A 21,599-nucleotide genomic window follows, 5' to 3' on the forward strand; every position below is an offset into this window, starting at 1 on the left:
CCTCCAGTCTAAAAACGGCAGGGTGAGAGAACACTTAGACCTCAATCTGACAAGAATGTAACCAGTTTATTCAACTCAAGTTAAGGACACAGATAAGATGGGTTTCAGTGAAGCTCACTGGAAAAATGTAAAGTAAAGTATAAATTACATTAGAAATTTGCTTAGCAGGCCAGTATTAGCCACGTTGAATTTACCTTAATGGCACAAAGTCTCTTAATATTACATTTTAAGAACAGTCTGGGGACCGAAGCCTGGAGACAATACCTGCTCTAAGTTTGACTTAATACTCTTTTTATTAGGTAGCAGGATGGGGTATAATCTATGGATGTATTCATCCTCATTGAAGACTCCCTCTCCCTCCACTGCTGAACGTGATTTCCTGTCTCTATCTAGGTCAGTGCACAACCCTTGTACAGTACAGAACTTTACACACAATTCTGAATGCAATACAATTATTTGGTGTTGTGGTTTGGGGAACTACACTAGCGGAAGGTTTGGCTGTGAGTTAGAGTACGATATCACAGTATATTTTGTTTAAACATCTTTGGCAGCAGTAACAGATTCCTTTAAATGTGATCTGTGATGTCCAAGAATCTTTTGGCCTGCGGGTTAATTGTGGCCTCAAGCTGACTTTACTCCAAGTCCCTCGGGATACACTGACTTCCAAAAATGAATTCCACACCGAGGACAGTGAATTGGGTTAAAATAAAACTGGCTTATATGCATGGGGGATTTCACAAGTTTACAACCCTAAATAAATATTTGATTTCCAACTGTCCCTCTGCAGTGTCATAATCTTTTTATATCTTTTTTTTTTTGGCCTTTTATATGAGGCAATTATACCCACTAGGTGTGCGCCAGTGATAAAACACATATCAATCATGAGCAAATATCAAGGTTTGATTGTCCTAATTAGAATATGCACATAATATGATTGCTTATTTAAACAGTGGAGAGTGATCTGATCCACGTGATGCTGTCAGAACTGAACAGTGTTTTACAATCATTGGACAATCAAGCCTTTTTTTTTAGCTCCTTTCCATGAATGTAGCGCTGCAGCAGGAGTGGGCATGCAGCAGGGCTGTCAGGCGTCACTAAGTCAATCACTTCTGCTTAGTTTAACTACTAGCTTTTATTGTTTTTTTCAGTCTACTGTCCTGCAACAGATGGCTGCTCCGTTCACTGGTGTGCAAAATGCTGCTGACTATAAAATTACATTTGAAATTTGATATGTCTTGCCAAAAAAAAAAAGATGTCAGAAGAACTTGATAATCTGATACAGCTCAGTGTGGCTGTGCAGATAAAATGGGTTTACATCTAGTTTAAATTATATGGGATCCATCTGTGTTTGCACTGGGGAGCTTCTCAAAATAGCCTCACGCTCTGTTTAACAGCCCGACAATCACTTAAACAAACTCAGGATATTTCATGCCCAGTGCCAGAATATACAGTACTTTATCCAATGAATTTAGGCTTTAAATAACATTTTAAACTGTCCTCTGACCTACTACATTGTGACACACCACTTAACATTTAGGCTGATTCAACAAACGATACCAGTCTCAGGCCAGTGGGGAGCAAATAAGGACATTTTCTACAGGATGCAGATGGACTTGTTATAAGCCTAAATGTTGGTCAGCTACATCCTGTCTCAAAACTAAGCCGTGTCTCTGAATGTCTCCTGATGACAGCTTTTAAAAATGCTTATTTTTAACACTAAATGTCCTTTTGACAGTCATCCATGCTTTGCTCCTTTTTGACAGGTGGCATCATCACTCAGTCAGATGTCCTTTGGCAAGTGATCAATTTTTCCACAAATCTTGGGCAAGAATGTGAATCCATTGGGAAGTTATGCACCTTTTTTTCAACACAAACATGCACACACATATGACCTACATGATGACTTTCAGCCTCGTAGGGCAAAAACTGTGGCTGCCAAAGGATGGGGAAATTTTTATGGACCAACCCATTGAGCAAGCTGTAGAGCTGCTGGTCACAGCTTACTATGAAAACCCCTGTGCCACCAGGCCCCCAGGACGTGCACTGGGCTTTAAAGCCAGTTTTCATAGTGGCAGTTACAACTTATGGGTCTGTCTCGTGCATAGACTGTAAAAATATTGGACAAAGTAACCATGATTTCACCCACTGGTTTGTGGACTCCTGTTCTGAAGTCTTCAACATTTCGGCCATTGCCATCTGGATTTTTTGGAGCCAGAAGTAACCATATTTGGGTGAAAGGATGGCACTGTAGAGGAGTGAGAGGTGGATCTGAGGACTCTATCGGCCCTCTCTTAATCATGGTTTAAGGCTTAATAAAATATAAATGGGTGAGTTATAAAAAAATCACCCCCTGCACAGTTGCCATGGAGGGGAAAATTAGCTACAGAGACCAAACCGTTTTTCCTAGCAGGTTGTGAACATGTTTGTTTTTGCTGTAAAGCTGGGCATTTCAATGTGGAGTCTATGGGGATTGACTGGCTTCGGGAGCCAGTCTCAAGTGGTCATTCAAAGAACTGCAGTTTTTGGCACTTCTGTGTTTTGGCTTAATTTTTCAGTTCTGGAGGTTGCCACTTGGTTACGTAATGCCACTGAGTCCAAAAAGACTTTTTCCCATAGGCTTAAATCTGAAAATCACTGGATACATTTTTTGAGCGAAACAACCCCTGTGTCATGTGTAACAATTTGGATGTCTAGAAGAGCCACAAGATTAATTTTTTCAATCATTTTATCCCCATTCAAGTTAGCGAATGACTTAACGTGACGTTAGCTATGCAAAAGTCTGCAATGCATCTGCTCTACAAGCCCAATGATGCAGAAGATCCAGATCATTTTATACCCAGAGAGTCGAACTTTGTGGCATCATGTTCCATTGAGCAACAACTTTAATAGGAATGAAAGGGGCCCTGCCTCGAACACTGTATCTAGTTCTCTTTATACATCCGTGTGTGAGTGTGGAGGGCCTTTGTAACCTTACATCTTTTGAAGTTTCTAGGATCTATTACTGGCTCTTAGGTGTAAATTGTTTCTCAGTTTGATAGCTGGAATGAAACCAGAGTCCTTTTGCTATAAGTAACCTAACTTACGCCATGGTCCTTTCTGTAAAGACCTGTAAAATCATATTAATAAAGCTAACTTTCTCTCACCATTATCAGGCTCGATAAATTTTAAGCAATATTTTGCTCCTCACAATAGTCTTTTCATTGTCTCATCAGAAATAAATTAGATTCTTATTTGGATATTTCTAATTTCTGATCTGTTTTGCATAAACATCTGCTTAGTAGAAACAAGAAGCAAAAGAATACATCAGCAGGAGTTCTCTTGCTGTGCTCACAGGCTTCTCAGAGGTTTCTCAACTGAGAACAGACACAATACATAGAGAACATGAGACTTGAGGTTGATCACTGAGACAAATTTCTGAAATTGTGCAAGCTCATTTATGAGCCAGTCAAGTTTTCTTTTGAATCTTACTGTTATCTCAAAAGCTGATTATTTCAGACAAATGAAGATTACTGCAGCAAGAGAGTAAAATGAGCATTCTTAAAACAGGACTGCACCTAGACAGAGGGAGGCTATTTCTCAGGAGTTGAACTTGAGAAGTATGTGAAAATGCTCAGAATCTCATACTGATGTTGACCTCAGGTATGTCTAGGAGAAATAGTCTGGACAAAGAGGAGATCTTATTTTGAATTTTTATTTCCTCTGGGAAACCACTTTATCAATCAATATGCTATCTAACTAGTAGTTCCAGTGAAAATGTGCAGTATGACACATTTTCCTTAAATGGCTTGAGGTCAGTAAATATTTTGAATGGACTTACTTTTACAGTGTGGTCAATAACTCTGGTCAGCAGCAGCTTTAACATTTATCACACAGGCCACAGCTGGGTATTTGGCGGGCTTTAGGACCCAGCGGTGCAGCTCCGTGAAGACGTCCAGGCAGTAGCAATATTATGGCAGTGTTTACCTGCACGCTACAAACCTAGGCATTAAACTAACCCACAGCACACTGTAACACTGCTGTACACATGCTGTGCTGCTGGTAGTTGTGCTGTGACAGGGTCAGTGATCGCAGGAAGCTGCGGCTCATCTCTCAGCTGCTGATGGAGCACATCCGACTACCAAAGGTAACCGCGGCTCTGACTGCAGTGATTAGCTACAGTTTCCGCACTGTAACGTTACCTCATCTGTCACCAACAAAACCCGCCAAATGCGGTCAGGATGACTGCAGAGATTGAATCCAAATGATTAAACAAACACACAGGGTTAATTAAAGGGTGTGTGGAGCCACGTAGGCAGCCAGAGTCCTCTTGTTATCAGCCACAGTAGACGGCTGGGTGTGTTAGTGTATCAGTGCAGCAGTTTACACATGAACACAGCTGTGTCATGTATGTAACTGATCGTGTGCTTAGGATGATGCTGTTTGATGTCCTTCCTCCTCCAGGTGGAGAATGTCAAGCTGCTTGACAGAGTCTCCCCCAGAAGGAGCAGGGTGGGCACCCTCTACCTGACAGCCACACACACCATCTTTGTGGAGAACGAGGCAGGAGTGCGCAATGAAACATGGGTAGGCACCAGCTATCAGATAAGACATGCATTGCACAGTGTAGCACATGACATGTTACTTTGTTTAGATTCTGTAGTCACTGTGTGCACACATGCATCATGCTGTGCACTGTGTTTGCAACATACAATAAAAGATCCATGTTTGCCTTCCATATCCAACCAGGTGCTTCACAGTTTAGTGTGCAGTGTGGAGAAACAAGCTGCCACAGCGTCAGGATGTTCTCTGCTCATTCACTGCAAGAACTTTCAGGTTCTGCATTTTGTCTTGCCTCAAGAGCGGGAGTGCCAAGACGTCCACCTGTCCCTGCAGCGGCTCTCCCAGCCAGGTAATCTGTTAAGATCAGTTTGGTGAGGTTAGTACTCAAATTAAAGTTAGGACAAGATCAGTACATAAGAAGTTTAATATTACTGTCCAATATTGGCTTTTATGACACCTTTTTGTGCTAGACATCTTCTTGTAATTATCCATATCAGTGACTGCCTCAACACCCTGTGCTTTTGCAACACTTTGATCCATCTAACTTCTACACAGTGTAGGTTTTGTGCATCAAACCTTAGCTGTCAGCCGGTGTTGTGCCTTGCAGAACGTTACGAGGAGCTGTATTGCTTCGCCTATAAGCCTAACGTTGATGAGGAGGAGAGACGGCAGGAATGGGACTTCTTGAACCTTAAGGCTGATTACAGCAGAATGGGACTCCCAAACTCCCTGTGGAAACTCTCCCCTGTCAACCAACGCTACAAGGTCAGTGAGCCAACTTCTATGACCAGTTGTACTGTTTTATCCTAATATGGACACGGCAGAAGCTTAGACTTGTGTTATTTTTTAAAGGTGAGTGACACTTACCCTGCTGACCTGTTTGTGCCTGAGTCCGCCACACCTCCGGTCATAGTGGGGAGCTCCAAGTTCAGAAGCAGAGGCAGATTTCCCACTCTGTCATACTACTCCAAAGAAAATCATGTAAGTTGACAGCATACATTTTCACTTGTTATTTTTCAAATGCTTCCTTTGACAACTCATGTTAATTCAAAGGTTGCGAAGCGTCAATGACATTTCTCAAACTCAGTGATGAGTAGCACTTATAGAACCTGTCTCTGTGACCTACACAGGCATAAGTTTAGCAGAAAAAACATATTAAGATGTAAAATGTCATGATGACATTAAGTCTTGTTTTTTATTGCTTTGCATGGCCAGTTTTTGTTGCAACACAAATCAGTCATCCTCAGCATTGTCCTCCCTGTTTAAGCTGCCAAAGTTTTGGTTTTACAAAAAAAAATGCAAGCAGGAAAGTAGAGATGAAACAGTATAAAAATTTCATATCACGATTATAGTGATATTGTTAAAATGTCCAAAAAGTACTGATATACACACTGAAATCCTTTCAGTTTTATGGTTAAAACCACAAATAAAATTAGCAGCACTATGCACTTTTTACTTGCATTAAAGGTAAAACAACAGCATTGCCATTACTTGATGAAGACCATGTCAAATGTGCATTAATATTAGCATTTATTTGAAATGCTTGCTTGAATGTTGGTGCTACCGTAGATGAGGACAAGGGACCAGTAGTATCACCGGGTTTGCCTGCTGCATGCCTGTTCTGTAAACAAAGGAATAGTAAACCAAACCCATGTTGCACGCTGCGCCTGCATCTAGGAAAAAGTTGCTATCTTCAGTTGCTGATAGACAGTGTTTAATGTTAGTTTTTCAAAGATAATCAAACAAGATTTTAACAATCGTTCAAATTTGAAACAGTAATACTAAACATTGGGAAATTTTACAGCAGTTTAAACTGGTTAACGTTTCATACATACCAGAAGTTTCAAAGGTCACAAACCCCCAAAATAAACATCAAGCCAGTGCTGTTGAGTCATTAGTGCTGTATGCAGATGTATTATGGCATTTCATTAGCAGTTTGAAAGTAAAAATGTAAAAAATATTGTTGATTTGAAACCAGATTTTAACAGTCTAATCGTACATCAGATTAAGGCACTGAGCCTGAAGTGAAATAAGAGAAACTGATGATGCTCAGATGGCACCAAAGTACCACCAGATTCTCAATTTGGTTTGGTATAATTTGCTCTGATTGTCTGACCGATCACGTGGGGTAAGTGCTTTCTACTAATAATGTGCATCTGCTACATCACAGCAGAGCCATAGGCAATATGAGACTGTGTTTGTGAAGATACAGAGCATAAACAGATGTCCACTCTGCTATTAATGTCATTTCAGTTCATAATGATTTTAAAAATGGCCCTGAAAAGTCTGATGTGTAACAACAAGTAGATCTTTAACATGGATATGGAAAAAACATGGAATCAAAATTGTATAATAAAAAAAGGAACACGTACTGAAGATATAAAATAGAAAGAAACTGCGCCATAAACAGGAGATCCTCAGCCATGAAATCTAAACAGGGGCTTTGTCAAGTTCACAAAAGGTCCTCTGAGGAGACATCTATTCTGTCATCATGTCAAAGCATGAATCATTACCATTTTCTATATCTGAATCCAGAATAAGCCTACACAGCTATAATCCCTTCTATTAATCCTTGACTGGACAGTTGGCAGTGCTTTATGTGTGTGAGGTCAGCTTCCCAGGCTTGAGGGTCCAGTGTGTGGAGCTCAGTTTGTATGAAGGGACTCCACTCTGTTTCATGAGCCATAGGGGAGAATCACAAAACGCTCTCTGTCCCTCTCCCTTGTGGCTAGTAAATGGAGATAAGAGAAACTGTGTGGTTGATTAGTTCAAATTGAACATGCAAGAAAAGAAAAAGTACTGTGAATCTGTATTCATGCTGATTCTCATATATTGGATTGTTTTGCTCTAGATGTCATCCAAGTAATAAATCACTTAAAATCAGCTGTCAGACAAACATTCCTGTCCCCTTGCCTCCTCCCAGGCTGCCATCTGCCGAAGCAGCCAGCCCCTGTCAGGTTTCAGCGCTCGCTGCCTAGAGGATGAACAGATGCTGGAGGCCATCTTGAGGTCCAACCCCCGTAGCGACTTCATGTATGTGGTGGACACCAGGCCTAAGGTGAGCCCTTTTTGCCCAAGGAACGGCCTGCAAAAATACAAGTCTTACAGTACTATGCTGTATGTTCAGGTGGGCTTTATTTTCCATACAGCGTTTTGCCAGCTGGATAGTCTCACAGCAAAAGCCTTGAAAACATCCTGGCTATGTGCATGTTGAACCGTGATCAATATTATGTAACAGAGGGTTGTGCTTTTTATGTCCCTGCCGGTTACAGCCATGGCCGGAGGCATAATGTTTTCAGGCTGTCCGTCCATCCCATTCTTGTGAGGGTGATATTTCAGGAACGCCTTGAGGGAATTTCTTCAAATTTGGCACAAACGTCCACTTGGACTCAACGATAAACTGATAAGATTTTGGTGGTCTAAGGTTACCTTTTCCTCACAAAACATGTTTTTGGGCATAACTGAACAATTATTATGAGGAAATTTCATACAAATGTCTAATAGAATAGGATGACTTTTAATATTCAAAAGGTCAAAGGTCAGCTACACTGTGACATCATAATGTTATGCAAAAACACTTTTCTAGCCATCTCAACACCGTGTCTCAGGAACAGAAGGGGAGATATCTGATCAGATACTGAATTAATGACGCTAATCTTAGGTGTTCAACTTGAAACTGTGCTGAATGTATAGATCTGTGCTACCGGGTTACAGATGTGTGTGTGAAGCATTAACGTTTTACAATTTATAGATTCTTTTTAGAGAAAATCATATTTGAAACATCATCTACTGTTATTAGTACAACTTTGTGTGCTATCCATAGATTGTAAAAAATAATGGATGTAGCTACTACGACATAACTCATTGGTCAGTGGACTCCAACTTTGAAGCCTCGAGTTTGGCATTTTGGCTGTCGCCATTTTGGATTTTTTGAGCCTGAAGTGACCATATTTGGATGAGAGGGTTGAGCTAACCTTAACGCTAGCTGCTACCTTAACGCTAGCTGCTAGCTTGGTTACTGACATGCATTTACCACTATTACTAACTGTGATAATGCTAATGCTAATTTTTGCTAACAAACACAGGCTTAAAACTATTAAAAGACAGTCAACTTACTACGAAAACTGACCATCTGAATTTTAAGAGGGTCTTTTAGTACAACTAAGAGCTAAACAAGACTTTTCTTAGACGACCAAAATGTTACCTTGCATTTAATTAAAACACTCTAAAATGGCAAAAGCTATACCTATACTCTGCAACTCTGGGGCCATAAGCTAACCAACGTTGTCGCTGTGGTAGCAACTTGTCAACAGGCTGCACCGTCCTGTTACTTAAAGTGGGCACACTCTTAATTATGCATAACTTTAAGTCATGATAAAATGTAAATGGATGAGTCATATAAATTCACCCCCTATGCAGTTGTCATGAATGGGGAAATTAGCTACAGAGACAAAAACATTTTTTGTACCAGGCTGTAAACACATTTATTTCTGTTGTAAAGTTGGGCATTTTAACACTGGGTCCATGGAGATTGACTGACTTTTGGAGCCAGCCCCAAGTGGCCATTCGAGGAAATGCAGTTTTTGTCACTTTCACATTTGCTTCATTTTTCAGCCCCAGAGGCTGTAGCTTAGTTCTGTCCTGCTCCTCTGGTAGTCCACCACAAGCTTATTGGCTTTGCTGATACTGAGCTTCAGGTGTTTGTCGTTGCATCATATGACTGAGCTCTCTATCAGTCCTCTGTACTACTCTGTAAAAATAATCTTTACATGCAAACAGCTTGTTTCTCACTGGAAATAATTCACTGGAATCATACACGTCAATATCGTGATAACCTACATTTTGCCATAAAAATACACATTATTAAATTCCTTCAAAGTTTTCACTGCATACATGAGTCTGGACAGACATGAATGTAAACTACAACCGGATTGGTTGGCAGAGGCAAACAACTGTGAGGCAGTAATTCTACTTTATTATTTTGCTTTTGAAAAACTATGTTTTGATGATTTATGAAATGTCTTTTCAGCTGAATGCAATCGCAAACCGAGCTGCAGGAAAAGGCTATGAAAACGAAGACAACTACTCCAACATTAAATTCCAGTTCATCGGCATAGAGAACATCCATGTCATGAGAAACAGCCAACAAAAAATGCTGGAAGGTAATTATCTTGTCTTACTGAAATGATTTGTCATACTGATTTGAGATTTATTTACTCTAGAAACCATTTGGAAGCCACAGCAGTGCATTCATCACTGTGTCAGAAGTGTTTCAACACATCAGTGTTTGTGGAACGAAATGTATATTTTCTGACATTGTCTGTCTAAAGTCCGCTGCTTCTTCACATTACTAAAGCAGAGCAGGACCCCATGCTACCCTGTGGCTTTCATATGCACTCATGCGGACTGGACTGTGCTGCAATCAGGCCTCAAATGAGCCCACAGGAGAATTTCTGGGTATTGTGCAGGGGTGCTCCTAGGAAGACTTTGAATCCATCTGGATTTTATTTCTGAGCTATTTTGGTTTCCCGGAGTGGACAATCCGGGACCTTATCCCCCAAAGAGAGACCGAGGGCGTGAGAATGATGTGATTTCAAGTCTGAAAAGTTATAGCTGTTCTTAGTTGTGATAACTCTTTGCCCCCTGGCAGCACAAGGGAAGTCTTTAAATGCTGGAGGCAGCGACTGCCCTTCAGAGCCTGCCCAGCTCTCTCTCTACCTCACTGCACACTTCAATGAGATTTCGAAGGCCCCCCGCCTGGCAGCATTAGCTCAAACATATCTTCTAAGTGGAAGTCGGCCCTGCTAAGTGTTACAAAAGGTTGAATGAACCCAGTCACCTGCTCGCTCCCTATCAGTGGCCTCAGAGAGCGCTTACAGGTCAGCGCACTGATAAAGTGTCAGCAAAATCCACTTTGTCACCTCTGTCAACACCTTAATGAGTACAGAGAGAGCAGATGTTTTCACACAGTTATCTAAAAGTGTGTCTAAATTATGAATGCTAATGTGATAAATGATCCCAAGCTTATGAAATGTCAGCTGAGGAGAAATGGGTTCATATCAGTCTGCCCATCAGTCAACTTGCAAATATTTGTGTTGAACCCTGAGGATGGAGAAATGAATTGTAGGTTTCAGTTTTACAAGATAAATAAACAGAAGACAGGAAGTCTTACATTCATATCATAAAATACACAATAGCAAGACTACAGTCTACAGCGTTGCTAGCATTTCTGTGAGGCTATACCAGCACAAAGTCGTTCTAGTTAGCTAAATGCTAACTTTTAACTGATAATGCTAATATGTTGATGTTAAGCAGGTATAATGTTTACCATGTCCATCGTCTTAATTTAGCGCTTTAGCATGCTAACAGAGGTGGAACCAAGCTATTGCTTTGCAAGTCACAAGCAAGTCTCAAGTTCCAAGTCAAGACAGGCAAGTCCACGTCCTAAACTCTGAGTAACAAGTCCTAAACTAATCATAATGCACTCTACACCAAATGTATTGCCATTTTAACAACAGAGTGGTTATATATTAAATTTACAGAAATGCCTTTTAAATGTGTATGTATTTGGTAAAACAAGTTGCAATTAGTTTTTTATTGGCTACCGCATAGTTTTTCACCAACAAAATTATCTTTTGTATCATTTGGTCTTCATGGCTCTTTCCTGCAGCTTGATTGGTTGCTATCGGATTGGTTCAAACAGGTGGATTTTATTTAAGTGTCGACTTGCAGGGAATGAATAGTGTTAAGATTCAGGATATGATGGGAAACTAACTGATTTATGGCACGTTTTTAAATATATTCTTTTAAATCTTTGAGCTTGGGGAAAGATATTTATATTTTCAAGTCAAAAGGCTCAAGTCCAAGTCGAGTTGCAAGTCTTTTTTGATTTTGTCAGGTCCGGTCTACAGTAATAGAATTTGTGACTTGAATTTGACTTGAGTCCAAATCATGTGACTCCACACCTCCGGCTAATAAACACTAAACATAAAGTACAGCTGAGGGTGATTAGAACGTTGTTAGTTTTGCATGAATTTAGTCATCAACCAAAGAACTGGACAAATTAAAAAATGTGATGTGATTTGAAAGATTTGCCAAAGTGATTAAAATTCATCATCAGGTAAATATATGAACGTTTCTGCCAAATATCATGGCAATCTATTAAATAGTTGCTAAGACATTTAACTCAAAACCACAAATGATGTCATGGTGGCATTAGAAGAAAAGTTAGGTGTCCCCAAAAGCACTACGATTATCATCTAGGAACTATGATTATTTGTACTTTTTTGTCAATCCATGTAGCACATGTACAGAGAGTAAATTGCAAGTGAAAACTTTGACCTACTGATGGGCCAAGATGAAAAACCAAGGGTCACCAATATCAGTAGGATTAATCCTCTGGGGATCATGAATATATGTTTAAAATTAAAGAATTGCTGAGCTATTTTAGTCTGGACCAAAGTGTTTGATAGAGAGACAGACTGCCATCCCTAGAGCCACCGTGCATGACTAAAAACATTGACTGGGGTCCAAATGAACCATCATGTGAGAAGCTGAAGGAAATCTGTTCTGAAAAAGCACTTCAGACAATATTTTCTCATGCTGTGCACAGATTCCTTAGAAATTCATTGTTGTGGGTGATGTTAGTGATGCGAAAGTGAATGTGAGGTTTAATAAAGTCCAATGATCAGGTATGCTCCATGTTTCCTGTTGGTGAGACAGCTGTGTTGTGGTTACAGTGTGTGAGCTGCGTTCCCCCTCCATGTCTGACTTCCTGGAAGGTCTGGAGAACTCAGGCTGGCTAAAGCACATCAAAGCTGTTTTGGATGCAGGCATCTTCATCGCCAAGGTCAGTCTGGAGGTTAATCCCCGCTGTCTCTCTCACCACAGCACTCAATATTAGCTTAGGTGTGTGTATGTTTGTGTGTGTGTCTGTGTGTGTGTTGTATCCTGTGTGTGTAATACAGATATTCTATGTCTGTGAACACTCAGTTATGAGCTTTACCTAATCAAAACTTAGAAATTATGATACTTAAGTTCTGCAACAAATACTTAAGGCTACCCTCATGGCAGCTCAAAATAATAGAAACATTTATCAGTAAATCAACCACATCCCAAACTACAGCCTCCAAAATGAGTTACTCAAGTAAGTCCACTCTGACTTCTTAGACAGTACTTGCCTTCAGGCTCCACCAGTCAAACACTTAAAGGATCTTTAATATGACATTCTCACCATGGGGGTGGCTCCATAAACTGCGCTAACAATGGCGACAGTGCTGACAGAGGCAAGACAAGGCAAGGCAAGGCAATTTTAGTTATGTAGCACCATTCATACACAAGGCAATTCAATGTACTTTACAAGAGAAATACATCAAAATAAAACATTAAAGGAACAATAAAATTGTGTTTGAGATCATCAAAAACAAAAGCTAAAAGTAAGACAATAAATAGTTAAAAACAGTGCAGAAAATGCATTTAAAAAGCAAACATGAAGCAAAAGCAACAGCAGACAAATATAAAAACAATAGCTACAGATTATCCTAACAATAAGTTACATATCTAGTTCACTGGTAAGCTGCAGTAAATAGTAATGTTTTAAGCCCTGATTTAAATGAGCTGACAGTTTCAGCCGACCTCAGATATTCTGGAAGTTTGTTACACAGGTGGGGAGCATAGAAACTAAAGGCTGCTTCACCTTGTTTGGTTTTGATCCTGGGAACACTGAGTAAACCTGTTCCAGATGATCTGAGAGGTCTGGGTGCTTCATAACGTACATGTAAATCAGAGATGTATTTAGGCCCAAGACCATTTAGTGCTTTATAGACAAGTAACAAGATTTTAAAGTCTATCCTTTGACACACAGGAAACCAGTGCAGTGACTTAAGCACTTGTGTAATGTGCTCCACTCTCTTGGTGTTGGTGAGGACTCTGGCAGCAGCATTCTGGACGAGCTGCAGTTGTCTGATTGATTTTTTACTCAGGCCTGTGAAGACACCGTTAAAATAGTCCAGCCTGCTGAAAATGAAAGCATGAACAAGTTTTTCTGTATCTTGTTTAGACAGAAATTCTTTTATTCTTGCTATATTTTTAAGGTGGTAGTAGGCTGATTTAGTAATTGTCTTAATGTGACTATTGAAATTTAGGTCTGAGTCCAGAACTACACCAAGATTTCTGGCTTGATTTGTAGGTTTTAGTGTCATGGCGTCAAGGTGAGCACTGACTATTGATCTTTGTTCTTTGGGGCCAAAAACAACTATCTCAGTTTTGTCTGTGTTTAGTTGTAGAAAATTCAGAGCTGACAGTGCAATATTTCCATCCATGATTGCTTGCTAGCAGTCTAATTCTTCCTTGCCTTTTCTGATATGTTAGTACATTTTGAAACCAGCACTGATCAGTGGAATAGCATATAACCAGGGGCAGGAATTTGTCTTTAATGTGTGTCCTTGTGCATACACATGCATGGTGTACACAATGGGCACCCTCTCGTAAAAAACAACAACAAAGAATTTGAACAAAAATATAAACGCAACACTTTTGTTTTTGCTCCCATTTTTCATGAGCTGAACTCAAAGAAAACTTTTTCTACGTACACAAAAGACCATTTCTCACAAATATTGTTCACGAATCTGTCTAAATCTGTGTTAGTGAGCACTTCTCCTTTGCCGAGATAATCCATCCCACCTCACAGGTGTGGCATATCAAGATGCTGATTAGACAGCATGAATATTGCACAGGTGTGCCTTAGGCTGGCCACAATAAAAGGCCACTCTAAAATGTGCAGTTTTATCACACAGCACAATGCCACAGATGTCACAAGTTTTGAGGGAGCGTGCAATTGGCATGCTGGCTGCAGGAATGTCCACCAGAGCTGTTGCCCGTGAATTGAATGTTCATTTCTCTACCATAAGCCATCTCCAAAGGCGTTTCAGACAATTTGGCAGTACATCCAACCGGCCTCACAACCGCAGACCACGTGTAACCACACCAGCCCAGGACCTTCACATCCAGCATGTTCACCTCCGAGATCGTCTGAGACCAGCCACCCGGACAGCTGCTGCAACAATCGGTTTGTATAACCAAAGAATTTCTGCACAAACTGTCAGAAACCATCTCAGGGAAGCTCATCTGCATGCTCGTCGTCCTCATCGGGGTCTCGACCTGACTGCAGTTTGTCGTCGTAACTGACTTGAGTGGGCAAATGCTCACATTCGATGGCATCTGGCACGTTGGAGAGGTGTTCTCTTCACGGATGAATCCCGGTTTTCACTGTTCAGGGCAGATGGCAGACAGCGTGTGTGGCGTCATGTGAGTGAGCGGTTTGCTGATGTCAACGTTGTGGATCGAGTGGCCCATGGTGGCGGTGGGGTTATGGTATGGGCAGGCGTATGTTATGGACAACGAACACAGGTGTATTTTATTGATGGCATTTTGAATGCACAGAGATACCGTGACGAGATCCTGAGGCCCGTTGTTGTGCCATTCACCCATGACCATCACCTCATGTTGCAGCATGATAATGCACAGCCCCATGTTGCAAGGATCTGTACACAATTCCTGGAAGCTGAAAACATCCCAGTTCTTGCATGGCCAGCATACTCACCGGACATGTGACCCATTGAGTATGTTTGGGATGCTCTGGATTGGCGTATACGACAGCGTGTTCTCGTTCCTGCCAATATCCAGCAACTTCACACAGCCATTGAAGAGGAGTGGACCAACACCAACAGGCCACAATCAACAACCTGATCAACTCTATGCGAAGGAGATGTGTTGCACTGCGTGAGGCAAATGGTGGTCACACCAGATACTGACTGGTTTTCTGACCCCCCCAGACCCCCCAAATAAAACAAAACTGCACATTTTAGAGTGGCCTTTTATTGTAGCCAGCCTAAGGCACACCTGTGCAATTATCATGCTGTCTAATCAGCATCTTGATATGCCACACCTGTGAGGTGGGATGGATTATCTTGGCAAAGGAGAAGTACTCACTAACACAGATTTAGACAGATTTGTGAACAATATTTGAGGGAAATGGTCTTTTGTGTGTATATAGAAAAGGTTTTAGATCTTTGAGTTCAGCTCATGAAAAATGGGAGCAAAAACAAAAGTGTTGCGTTTATATTTTTGTTCAGCGTAGATATTTGCACTTTGACGACAGTAGATGTTTCTAAATGTATTACGTTACCCTGATTGTGCTGTGGCACTGCATGGTGTGTGTTTGTGTATGTGTGCAGGCTGTTGCAGAGGAGGGCGTCAGTGTCCTGGTTCACTGTTCAGACGGTTGGGACCGTACTGCTCAGGTGTGTTCAGTGGCCAGTGTGCTGCTGGATCCGTACTACAGGACCCTCAGAGGACTCATGGTAGATACTAAACCTTTTTGTATTTAAGCTACAGTGTAGAATTGCATCTTTTTAAGTAGCACTGTGAATGTCACTTACCCTCTGTTTCATATTCATATATCCAATTGCATTCAGGCTACAGCTAACAGTAGCCCACACTGGGCTCCTAAGGCTTGTTTCTTTGATCAGAAGGATTTGCACAGGCTAACTTGGAATCCACCAGGAGCCACTGTGGAAAATAAATATAACAGAGAAGCCTGCTTTTGGGAATTGCCTCTAAATTCAGACTAAAATGACCCCACACAGACGGTGAAGAGGTTCAGTCATTTTGCAGGGATTATCTGTGGGCTATGTCTGAACCTTTAATCGTGACATACTGAAATTGTGCAGAGACTGATGGTCCTGTTTGTGTTTTGGGATATTAATGTGTTTTCTGTTCTTAGGTCCTCATTGAGAAAGACTGGATCTCATTTGGACACAAATTCTCCCACAGGTTTGACTTAAAAATATTACTGTCACAGCTTCCATGATTTTAGATGTTTCATTTCATCTAACCATCCTCACCTCTTCTCCAGATGCAACCACCTGGTTGGAGACCCAAAGGAGGTGTCTCCCGTCATCGATCAGTTCCTGGAGTGCTTGTGGCAGCTCATGGAGCAGTTCCCCTGTGCCTTTGAGTTCAATGCGAGGTTCCTCATCACCATTCACAGCCACATCTACTCCTGCCAGTATGGCAACTTCATTGGCAACAACCAGTGGGAGAGGATAGAGCTGGGGTGAGATTTAAACCTGCAGCCACCATCATTTTCCTTTCCTTTTCACAGCACAGACATCTTGTCAGAGCCACCAAGACTGACTACTGAAGAGAAGTGATAGCCAGTAGTATATCACATAACCCGCTTTCTGCAAATAAGGCGACTCTGTGCCATAATGTTCATCTAAATTGATTTCTTTTTTATCAAGCGTGATTTTATGTTGTCTTTATCTCTTGACATTCAAACAGACTGCGTGAGAGGACTCACTCTTTGTGGAGTTATCTATGGAAGAACCAGGCAGACTACATCAACCCTCTGTACCGGCCAGACCACAGCCAGACACAGGGTCTCCTCCGGCCGTCTACTGCCCCCTACTGCTTTAAGTAGGTCCTCACAAACAACCACACCACATACAACTTAGGTATTAAAGCCTGGTACACGCATTTCCTGTTACTTATACGTTGAAAACAATGGTCTGAGTCGTTCAGCTGTCTTGTAATAAATCCATTCACAGTGGAAATCATTTGAAGTAATCACAGTTACAGTGATAAACCACTTACATGAATCAAAAAGCTTGAGACAGACTCATTTCTATACAAATGTTTAAATAATTCACCTATCATAATCAAGTAGTCCACTTACAGTGTTCATTTAGGGTCTCTTGTAGGAAGCACTTTTAAAACTTTTTTTTTTTTAACCTTACTCACATGGGTAAAGTATCTGTGGTTGAAGCCGCCTCTTGTTGATTGACATCTAGTGAGGGAAAAGGCAAAAGAATTGACAATGATCCCGGGTCTCCAAAGGTTTGTGTGAGCAAATTAAAAGGAGAGAATATTGTGTGTAAGAAACTACACGAGGAGGCTGCTTAGGCTGACACAGTGTCACAGGATTACTGGCCTGAGGATCAGTGGAGACAGATGAGACAAGAATACAGTGAAGAAAACATTTGGAATGCCGATGAGAGCGGAATTTATTTCCGAGTACCTGGCGGTCATTTTTAAAGCTTTTGTACTGTGTTTTGAAGCAGTTAATAAAGTTCAGTAAATAGCAGCTGTCCATTTTACTACTTTATATTCATGTTATAAACAAAAAAATGTCAATTAGATGGTAATCTGCATTTAAAGGTACGTGTGTAGGGCGTAGAGGCATCTATTTGTAGAAAGGGTTTATAATATTTATAACTATGTTTTCATTAGTATATAATTACCTGAAAATAAGAATCGTTGTGTTTTCGTTACCTTAGAAAGAGCCGTTTATATCTACACATGGAGCTGATTCTCTCCCACAGACTCCGCCATGTTGTTTTCGCAGTAGCCCAGAACAGACAAACGAAACACTGGCTCTAGATAAGGCTATTAGTGTTGGCGTTTCAGCCATTGTAGCTCTCCTACACATTTGGTGCAAAAGGTTTAGTTCTGCAACCTCGCTGGTAGATGCCACTAAATCCTACACACTGGACCTTTATAGAAAAAGAAGCTTATAGTGATCAATTTGACCCGGACAGATGTGATTACAATAAGAGGTTTTCACCAGAAGTTGTATATGAAATAAAAGGAAGGAGCAAGAGCTTATGTGTTGATGTAAGAGTTGTAAATCTTTTGCTTCTTGTAGGTTTTGGAGAGGGCTGTACAACCGCTTTGACCGAGGGATGCATCCTCGACAGTCTGTGGAGGATTATCTGAGGGCCATCCAGGAGGAGACACAGCAGCTGGAGGAGCAGTTGGCTTCACACAAACAGGTAGGACAGGGCTCTAAATTCATTCTGCTTGTCATTTCTCCTGAGGAAAAAAAAAATCTACTGCAGTGTTTTTGCTGGTTTTAGAGGATGACCGTAGTCTTCATGCCTTATATTATCAATAGAAAATTGCTCAGCTGGAACAGGAGCAGGAGTGGAGTGTTACCCAAAAAGCAGCCGCCTTTGATAAGAGCCCCACAGCGTGGGCTCTGGGTAACGACCTCGGTCTGGCCAACACCCCTCAGGACTACACCGGGGGCTTCTTCACCAGCAGCCCCTGTCAGCCCAAAGCACCAGACAGCAGCCTGATCCTGCCGACCCAGGACTTGAACCAAACATCTGAATCCAACCTCTCCAACGGCAGCGACCAGGAGTCAGGGATCGCAGATGTGAGCTGTCGTTCCCCTCTTAGTGAGGACAGCACCAGGGATCCAGACTCTGATGAAGCTGCCTACTCAACTGCCTGATCAAATGTAGCACATCGTGGAAGGTGTAGCATCAACCCTCCGTCCACTGTGCCACTGAACAAACACTACTGTACCTTTTTTACACTCAACAAGTAACCCAGCTATTGGCCAACTCCAGTGAAAAGTTTTATTGGGTTACACAAGTGACTTGCACTCCTGTTTGCATGAGGTGTGGTGGGCCCTCTCTGTTGCCACATACATACTAGTTAATAGTTATTTACTGTAGCTGACCACATTTTACTTCTTATCCCGGTACAATGCTAAAAGTGATAACACAACTGGATATTGCTCACTGTCATGTATCTTGTTGGTGGCAGTTAACCCATAAGAGTCTCCACAAAAAGTTGAAAATAGTTTGATGCCTCCATGGCCAGTGAACAGTTTAACGTTGGAGATATTTCAGCCACGATTATATTGAAAGCCTAAGATAAACAAAAACAAGTTTACGAGAGTAAAGAGTGAGTTAAGAACAATTTTGAACAATTCAGCACATGTAAGCAGAGGGTGTCCTCTCAAATTATTGGTGAGCCATTTAGTTGTGTGTGCTTGCTTTTTACTATGATCTTCCACACACTTCCATTCATTAGGACTTTGTCATTACAGTGTACACCTTTTAAACATGCTGTCATCAGCGGCACTTGAGCATATTGAGTTTTCTAAGCAACGTGAAACAAGAACCAGAGCTCCAACAAGACCAAATCATCATTTCAGTTGTATTGTTTGCACTTAAAGGAGCTCTATAAGATAATCAGAGCGTATCTGTTGCTGCATTCCCGTTTACCCTGGAAGTTGAGCTGGAAATGACGTCACACTTGAGTTGACCGCATTCCAGTGCAAAAGTTAAAACACCTAGACGTTGTTAGCAATACCAGATGATAACAATGCATCATACTGTATTTTGCACCTTAGCAACATTTCCACTTGGACAGAACTGTGTGTAAAACTGTTTTAATGAGACTTAAATAAGAGAGAAGTGCCAATAAGCGGTATATTACTGCAGCTTTCACTACCTTTGAGTCGCAGAGCAGCCATCTTGAATTTTAAGATCAGGGTTGGTGAGGTCCCTCCTTCTTTCCAAATCGAAAATCTGGCTTCAGAAGGCAATTCAGTTCAAATTTCCAACTCCAAAACCCACAAATTCTGACTGATATGGAAAGCACCATATCATTCAGAGATTGTCTCCACATGGTCTCATCATGGAGGTGGCTGAGCTGGCAGCTGGCAGCTAGCAGCTACGGTGTTAACAGCGCCAAAAGTGCTTACAATGGCAACAGTTCTAACAGAGCTAACGGTGTTAACCAGAGTGAAACTGGACGCTTTCGAATGACTCATCTCTGTTGCAGTGTTTGCAAAAACTTTGTTTTATTTTTCTGTGTTTTAGTAATTTTGTTTAGCAGCTGATTTAAATGCTGTTGCACCTCATGGGCACTGCTGCTCAACCATAGTCAGTCTGAAGTCAGGTTTCCAGCAGTTAACCCAAATTTTAGTTCAAATGGCAAAGAAACAGTGTTTCAACCCCAAAGGACTTATTGGGACCGAACTAAACTCACTCAGCACAACACAGTGACCTCAGCTGGGAGTTTGTACCATTACACTACAGCTATAGCCAGTGGTGAGTTGTGGTTGATTGGCACCTTGAGGTCCACAGCTGGGTCGTTTCAACTTGATAGACAATATTGTTTTAAATTTACACTTCAAGACATAAAAAATAGCTTTTAAAAGGCAACTTTATACATTTCTGTCCACAATATTTTGCTGTGAACAAACCAACATTCTTACAACAGAGAACTGACCCTCTACAGGTATAAATAGTGATGAGTCCAGACACAAAAATAAAATATTCATGCACTCATTCAGTAAGCAGTAAGTGATAGGACTACTGATAACTGAACCAGCAGATGAGAGCATGCGAACACAAATATCGATTACAGAGTGTCTTTGAATATTAGTGCCATCTCGATTAGCATTAAAACTGCTGACTTTAATAGTACAGTACACACGACATACACTCCAATACTGCTAATGAACAATGCAAAGATTATCAAGCAAAGCATGTTAAGATATTTTTGTACTATGGCATATTTTTTTGGCTACTTGCTTTAATGCATGTTGTTTTTATTTGTATGATAGAGTCTAAAATGTCCGGTCATAAGGGGTTCTGACCCTGTAAAAAAAGAAAGAGCTTTATATTGCTGTGTTTATGTGTTCAGGTGGAATAAGAGCCAAATTTGTCAAACTTATCTCAATGCAAAGTTGTGTAATATGTGTCAATTTTCTTTTGAAATAAATAAATATGTTATTGTCAATTGTATTGTTCAACCATTCGTGTGTTCTTGACTTAGAAAGTAGAAAGTAGTTTTATTTAGAGTGACTGGGACGCTGACTGTAAAAATAAGCTGTGTCAAATTTTTATAGTGTGATTTTTTTCATGCTCCATTGTGTTTTTGGGGTAGGCAGAAATTGCAGTCCAATCACCTGGACAAATAAAACCGACACAATTCACGTGGCTATATACCACAAGTGGCAAATGACAAATTATGCTTTTTTTTTGTAATTTGGGCAAACCAACCCTCTAAAAATGTTATCCAGCATTTGTATACTTATTTTACAATAGGTAAAATCTATACAGAACTCACACAGGTTGACCGATGACCAAGTACTTTTATTCAACAGTAGGGATGAAATCCAGTTATGTCCCCCTCCTGTTTAATTTTGTCACCATACACATATAAGATGCAAGACATGTGCAACAGTTTATGTCTGA

General features: G+C 40.9%; 1 protein-coding gene across 1 annotated transcript; it reads left to right on the forward strand.

The window, feature by feature from the left end:
* The first annotated feature begins 3,900 nt into the window (after positions 1-3,900).
* mtmr7a (myotubularin related protein 7a) lies at positions 3,901-21,115 on the forward strand. Its single transcript, XM_049586482.1, has 14 exons — positions 3,901-4,123; positions 4,441-4,563; positions 4,726-4,888; positions 5,147-5,304; positions 5,392-5,520; positions 7,463-7,597; positions 9,569-9,701; positions 12,279-12,388; positions 15,774-15,899; positions 16,322-16,371; positions 16,454-16,654; positions 16,882-17,016; positions 18,245-18,371; positions 18,494-21,115. The coding sequence occupies exons 1-14, from the start codon at positions 4,100-4,102 to the stop codon at positions 18,833-18,835; spliced, it is 1,956 nt and encodes a 651-aa protein (XP_049442439.1). The 5' UTR covers positions 3,901-4,099; the 3' UTR covers positions 18,836-21,115.
* Positions 21,116-21,599: the final 484 nt, after the last annotated feature.

This window comes from Epinephelus fuscoguttatus, linkage group LG9, assembly GCF_011397635.1.
Source record: "Epinephelus fuscoguttatus linkage group LG9, E.fuscoguttatus.final_Chr_v1".
Taxonomy (NCBI): Eukaryota; Metazoa; Chordata; class Actinopteri; order Perciformes; family Serranidae; genus Epinephelus; species Epinephelus fuscoguttatus.

Excerpts from the sequence above, each read along its gene's own strand:
- mtmr7a (XM_049586482.1), top strand. The coding sequence starts at position 4,100 with ATGGAGCACATCCGACTACCAAAG. Across the intron at positions 16,372-16,453 it reads GGACACAAATTCTCCCACAG|ATGCAACCACCTGGTTGGAG; the intron begins GTTTGACTTAAA and ends CCTCTTCTCCAG. Across the intron at positions 18,372-18,493 it reads AGTTGGCTTCACACAAACAG|AAAATTGCTCAGCTGGAACA; the intron begins GTAGGACAGGGC and ends TATTATCAATAG.